Source organism: Halichoerus grypus, chromosome X, assembly GCF_964656455.1.
Source record: "Halichoerus grypus chromosome X, mHalGry1.hap1.1, whole genome shotgun sequence".
NCBI classification, from domain to species: Eukaryota; Metazoa; Chordata; class Mammalia; order Carnivora; family Phocidae; genus Halichoerus; species Halichoerus grypus.
This window is the reverse complement of record NC_135727.1, coordinates 23088612-23095479: the sequence shown is the minus strand read 5'-3', so window position 1 is coordinate 23095479 and position 6868 is coordinate 23088612. Positions and strand designations below refer to the sequence as shown.

At 38.2% G+C, this 6868-nt stretch overlaps 1 protein-coding gene across 1 annotated transcript; it reads right to left on the bottom strand.

The window, feature by feature from the left end:
- Positions 1-1516: 1516 nt before the first annotated feature.
- On the bottom strand, positions 1517-2650 carry LOC118543901 (actin-related protein T1). Its single transcript, XM_036105310.2, has one exon. It carries the CDS (start codon positions 2648-2650, stop codon positions 1517-1519), a length of 1134 nt encoding a protein of 377 aa, XP_035961203.1.
- Between the last annotated feature and the right edge of the window lie 4218 nt (positions 2651-6868).

The window sequence follows — 6868 nt, the reverse complement described above, 5'->3', positions numbered from 1 at the left end:
TGTATTATTTGTTTCAGAGGTACAGGTCTGTGATTCAACAGTCTTACATAGTGATGATCTATTGGCAGTAGACACTTTCATTATTGTTGGGAAAATCTTTATTTTACCATCTTTCTTGGAATGGTTTTCCTGGGTATGTAATTCTAGATAGACAGTAATGCTTCCCTAGCTCTTTGAAGGTGGTATTCCACTATCTTCTGGTTCCACTGTGGTTCTGTTATCTGTAAACAGAAGTATGTTATTAAGCCAGTCTCTCAAATAAATCTAAAAACTAAAATACCTGATTTATAGTGATTTATCTCATTCAATAATTTTCATGGCTATATTCAAGCCAGCAATGTGACAGCCCTGAAGACAGAGTTCAAAAGATATGTGCAAAATAGAATTTTTTTTTAGACTAACAGTTTTATTTCATTCAGGCTGAAATTTTTGGAATACCTCTTTATGATTTGTTCTCCATCCTGTTCTTTTCACCTGTATTACTTCTCATTTTATTCTGTTCCACCAACCTATGTAAACTCAATAGTATGTACCCTTCTGTACTTTTGTCCAAGTACTTATAATCACATACAAATATTCATTTATACATGTACATACAAATGTGCATAGACATATATGTGAGAAAGTGTCACTGTTTTGTTTACCAAATAAACAGTTTGCATTACAGAGACTTCTCTGAATTTTCCATCTGTCTCCCAACAGTATTTTGGAAAAATAACACTAAATTAATGAGAAAAAATCATGTAGACATAATTTATTTAATAATTTATTTATTGATTACCATTAAATATTTCCATTATTTTACCCCTAACTAAATGAGGCTATAAATATCTTTGAAATTAAAAACAAAGAGTAGAGGTGTTGATTCTTAATACTCCAACTGGGAGTAGGGGCCTTGAGCTTAGAGAACCTTAATCAAATAGTGATTTCTGTTCACATTTCTCCACTTTGCCAAGAAAAACAGCTTCATCTTATTTAGCTGCCTAACCTCTGATAACAGCAGAGAACCCTATTTTCCTAATAAAGGATCCAATTGAGTGAAAGGGTCTGTTGAGCCCTAACAGCAGGATAACATTTCTTTTACTTAATTCCCCTCCACTTCTCACACTTTCTCTGGTGATTTTTGTCTTACTTTAGCACTAGATCTGTCAAAAATATCCAAGATACTTGATTAAAATGAAGGCCCTAGGGATCCCACTGAGTCAAGCATCTGGGCATGAGTCTCAAGCACCTGCTTTAACTATAAACCCTGTAAGTAGACACAACCACAACAAATAAACAAAAGATTTCTCTGGAGAAAACAACTAACAATGTCCATGAGACGGAAAAGGTAGAATAGAACCATTTAAAATGATTCATTACCTGGATCAGAAATTGCTGCCACCAAAAATGAACTGAAACGAAAATGTCTTATCAATTTTATCAAACACCATGCCAAAGCCCAAAGGAAGATGTCACCTTCCACAAGTGCTCCTGTGATCTGACACTTCAAGCAGGCCCTTGTGCTCTGGACTCCTTAAAAGCATCTTCTCTGAACAACATATGTCCCAAACTCCATGAAATCGGCAGAAGTGATCCACATCTGCTTGAAACTGCTCAGAGAGGTCACAATGGATGCACCTATCCATGCAGAGAAACATCTATCAGGAGAAGCTGTGATCTTGATGGGAGTTCCTCTGGAAGCCAACTGTTCCAGTTCTTTCATAAGTCTTTCCTCAAGCCCAGGGAAAAGAGTGGTGCCCCCAGACAGCACAATTTCTGCAAAAAGATTATTTTGGATATCAGTGTCACACTTCATAATGCTGCTGGACACCATTTTGGAGAGTCCTGGGTTGTGGATACCCAGCTGGTCAGGTGCAAAAAGAATTTCAGGCACCTGATGCAGCTGGTCTCCAATGTAGATAACATTCCCATCTGGCAGTCTGTATTCTCTCAGAACCTCTTCTGGCCTCTTACATAGCTCTTTCTCTGGCTCCAAGGCCACATAACACAGCTTCTCTTTGATGTCACCCACTAAGGCCTTATTGAGTATGCAAGGGAAGTTACTTCCACTAGCAAGGAGGAGCCGAGTGAGGTGCTCTGTGATGTCCCTTCCTGCCACGTAGAGCTTGGTAACAGCATGAGGCAGGGAGTAACCCTCAAAGATAGGGACAGTGCAAGTGACCCCATCCCCACTGTCCACCACTAATCCCGTGACAGAGGCAGAGGCATATAGTGCTACCACTGCATGATTGGACAGGTAGAAAGCAGGCACATTGAAGGTCTCAAACATCACTTCTGCCATTTTCTCTCGAGTCTCCCTTGGGTTCAAGGAGGGCTCAGTCATGAGCACAGGTTGTTGACAGGGTTTTACTCCTAGCTCCCACTCAAAAAGATACTTCCAGAGTTTCTCCATGTCATCCCATCCTGTTACTAGTCCACGCTCAATGGGGTAGTGCAAATGCAAGGCGTCGTATTTGTATAGGGCTTTTTCTCCCACAAGGTACTTTTTCTTAGTGGCTTCTGATAATGGCATGTTGAATTTAGGATGTCCCACGACAGAACTGATGACATGACGGGGTCCAATCTCTCCAGAAAGGCCTGCTTTGCAGAGTCCTGATCCGTTGTCAAAAATTACAGCTGGAATATCTAATACATACGGGTTAAACATATCCACAGCATGCTCTTCTGAACTCCAACAAAATAAAAAACACTTTGCCACTTTGTATGATAACAGGCACTTCTGGAAGTTTTAAAACCACAGGATTCCAAAGTTCTCAAGTTGACACTCAGGAGGAGCTAGCAGACTGTCCCCAGTCCCCCAGAATACCCCGTCTTCAACCCATGAATTTTGTCCCCTTTCAGGCAGTGCAGGGCCTGCTGTGGCAATTTCAGTGATGATTGCCCCCCTATGTAACAATCTAGCCAAGGCAACAATTATTCTCAGAGAGCAACAAAGGGATTTTAAGGGGTGGGGTCTCTGAGCCACCAATACTCCTAGCTTGGAGAAACATGAAAAAGAGGAAGGCAAACCATACCCATGGACAGCTTATGTCTATGAACCTGAAGCAAAGGCCTAGCCTTAGAACCAAGTGAAGTAGCCCAACTGTGGGCTTCTTCCAGAAAACTGGCTTCTATGCACAGCTAAGTTATTTGAGGGGGGGAATGACAAAAAAAAAAAAAAAATACCCTTACCTTTGTTAAGGGGAGGAACTAACCACAAGACACAGGTTGAGACTAGAATGAGGATGCCCTTAATCCAGTTTCAGAAGAGCTCAGAAAACTATCTTTTATTACCTCCCATACATGTTTCTTGTTTTTAACAGCTTTTTTTGAGATAAATTTCACAAATAATACATTCACCCATTTATAGGGTACATTCCCATATTTTCAGTATATTCACTGATATGTGCAAATGTTACCAAAGTCAAGTTTAGAATATTTTATTTACCTCAAAAAGAAACCTTGTATCCTTCAGCTATCACCCTCTTTAGACTGTCCTCCTGGGACTTAAACACCATTAATATATATTATGTCTCTATAAATTTCTTCTGCCTTTTTCATATAAATGGAGGCATGTAATGAGTCCTTTTGTGTCTGACTTAATTAATTTACCATATTGTCTTCAAGGTTCTTCCACTGTTTGGATATAATACATTTTATTTACCTATCTTACAACATACCATTGTTCAAAGTATTTATTTATAATCCTCATGTATCTACGTAATGTCAGTAGTAATATTCTCTCTACTTCTTTGAACTTTTTAAAAGAACTGGCTTTTTGCTGGTGTAGTAATACTTATATCAGACAAAATAGACTTTAAAACAAAGACTGTAGCAAGAGACAAAGAAGTATATATATAATGATGAAGGGATCAATCCAACAAGGGGATATACCAATTATAAATATCTATGTACCCAACATAGGAGCACCAAAATACATAAAGCAAATATTAACAGACATTAAAAAAAGAAACAGACAGTAACATTGTGATGGTTAAATTTATGTTAACTTGATTTGGCTAAGGAATGCCCAGATAGCTTGTACAACATTATTTCTGAGTGTATCCCTGAAGATATTTGTAGTAGAGATTAGCATTTGAGTTGATAAAGTAAGGAAAATTGCCTCACCAATGCAAGTGGGCACCATTCAAACTGTTGAAGGCTCTGAATAGAACAAAAAGGCAAAGGAAGAGCAATTTTACTTTCTGGAAATGGATGTCTCTGGGACACCCATCTCCTGCCAATGGACAATGAAAATGGCTACTCTTGTCTCTTGGGCCTTTAAACTTAGACCAGAACTTTCACCATTGATTCCCCTGGTTCTCAGTTATTTTGGTTTGGACTAGAACTATACTACCAGCTTTCCTTAGTCTCCAGGATACACATGGCAATTTATAGGACTTCTCAGTTTCCATAACTGCATGAGCAATCCCCCATAATAAATCTATCTATCTCTATCTCTATCATCTATCTATCTATCATCTATCTATCTATCTATCTATCTATCTATCTATCTATCATCTATCTATCAATCATCTATCTATTCTATTAGTTTTATTTCTCTGGAAAACCTTAATACAAACATCAACTCTTTCTTTTCCCAGCTTTTTTGAGGTATACTTAATATACCAAAATTTTTAAATATATATATGGGTTTCTTTTTTTAAAGAGAGAGAGCATGAGCAGGAAGGGAAGGGCAGAAGCAGAGGGAAAGAGAGAAAATCTTTTTTTTAAAGATTTTATTTATTTATTTGACAGAGACAGAGATAGCGAGAGCAGGAACACAAGCAGGGGGAGTGAGAGAGGGAGAAGCAAGCTTCCCACCGAGCAGGGAGCCCGATGTGGGACTCGATCCCAGGACCCTGGGATCATGACCTGAGCTGAAGGCAGATGCTTAATGACTGAGCCACCTGGGTGCCTGAGAGAGAGAATCTTAAGCAGGATCCACATCCAGCATGGAACCAGACATGGGGCTCATTCTCACAACCCTGAGATATGACATGAGCCAAAATCAAGAGTTGGACATTTAACCAACTGAGCCACCCATTCCCCGCCAAAATTGCAAATATATAATGTATACATTTTGATGAGTTTGAACACAAGCATACACCTGTGGCACCATTCACAATCAAGGTAATAAATATATCCATCACATCCAAAAGATTTCTTGTGTCCTCTTGTTGTGTGTGTGTGCTAAAAACACTTAGCATGATGGGCACCTGGTGGCTCAGTTGGGTAAGCATCTGCCTTTGGCTCAGGTCATGATCCGGGGTCCTGGGATCGAGCCTCACATGGGGATCCCTGCTCAGTGGGGAGCCTGCTTCTACCTCTCCTTCTGCAGCTCCCTCTGCTGGTTCCCCTGCTTGTGCTTTCTCTCTCTCTCTCTCTCTCTCAAATAAATAAATAAACTCTTTAGAGAAAAAAACACTTAGCATGAGATCTACCCTTTTAACAGTTCTTAAGTGCATGAATGATTGTTAACTACAGGCACAATATTGTGCAACAGATTTCTAGAACCTATTCATCTTGTAATACTGTGACTTTATACCCATTGAAAAACAATGTCCCATTTCTGCTCTGCGGATCCTTTAACCATCAGATAACAAAATAGGACAATAAGCAAGAAAGAAAATAACAAAATAAATATAATACAGACAGAAACCAATAAACAAAATAGTTTATTAAATCAAAATTACTTCAAATATAAAAGGATTAATTCCCCAAATTGGCAAAATAGATGAAAAAGCAAGACCCAATTATATGGTGTCTACAAGGGACTCACTTTAGTTTTAAGGATACATATAGACTGAAAGTGAAGAGATAGAAAAAAATATTCCATGCAAAAGGTAACCAAAAGAGAGCAGGGGGCTATGCATATATCAGACAATATAGATTTTAAGTCAAAAATTGTCACAAGACACAAAAAAGGTCAGAACATAATAACAGAAGGGTCAATTAATGAGGAATATGAAACAATTATAAATATATATGCACAAAACTTCAGAGCAACATGTTTTCTGCCCATTTCTTGACTGGATTATTTGTTTTTTGGGTGTTGAGTTTGATAAATTCTTTATAGATTTTGGATACTAACCCTTTATCAGATATGTCACTTGCAAATATCTTCTCCCATTCCATAGGTTGCCTTTTAGTTTTGCTGATTGTTTCCTTCACTGTGCAGAAGCTTCTTATCTTGATGATGTTACAATAGTTCATTTTTACTTTTATTTCCCTTGCCTTTGGAGACATATCTGGAAGAAGTTGCTATGGCCAACGTCAAAGAGGTTGCTGCCTGTGTTCTCCTCTAGGATTTTGATGGTTTCCTGTCTCACATTTAGGTCTTTCAACCATTTTGAATTTATTTTTTGTGTGTAGTGTTAGAAAGTGATCCAGCTTTATTTTTTGCATGTTGCTGCGCAGTTTTCCCAACACCATTTGTTGAAGAGGCTGCCTTTTTCCTATTGGATATTCTTCCCTGCTTTGTCAAAGATTAGTTGATCATATAGTTGTGGTTCCATTTCTGGGTTTACTCTTCTGTTCCATTGATCCATGTGTCCATTTTTGTGCTAGTGCCACACTGTCTTGATGACTACAGTTTTGTAATATAATTTGAAGTTTGGAATTGTGATGCCTCCAGGTTTGCTTTTCTTTTTCAAGATTGCTTTCACTATTCAGAGTCTTTTGTGGTTGCATACAAATTTTAGGATTGTTTGTTCTAGTTCTGTGAAAAATGCTGGTGGTATTTTGATAGGGATTGTATCAAGTGTGTGATTATTTTGGGTAGTATAGACAATTTAACAATATTTGTTCTTCCAGTTCATGAGCATGGAATATTTTTCCATTTCTTTGTGTCATCTTCAATTTATTTCAGAAGTGTCCTATAGTT

Excerpts from the sequence above, each read along its gene's own strand:
- LOC118543901 (XM_036105310.2), bottom strand. The coding sequence starts at position 2,650 with ATGTTTAACCCGTATGTATTAGATATTCCAGCTGTAATTTTTGACAAC.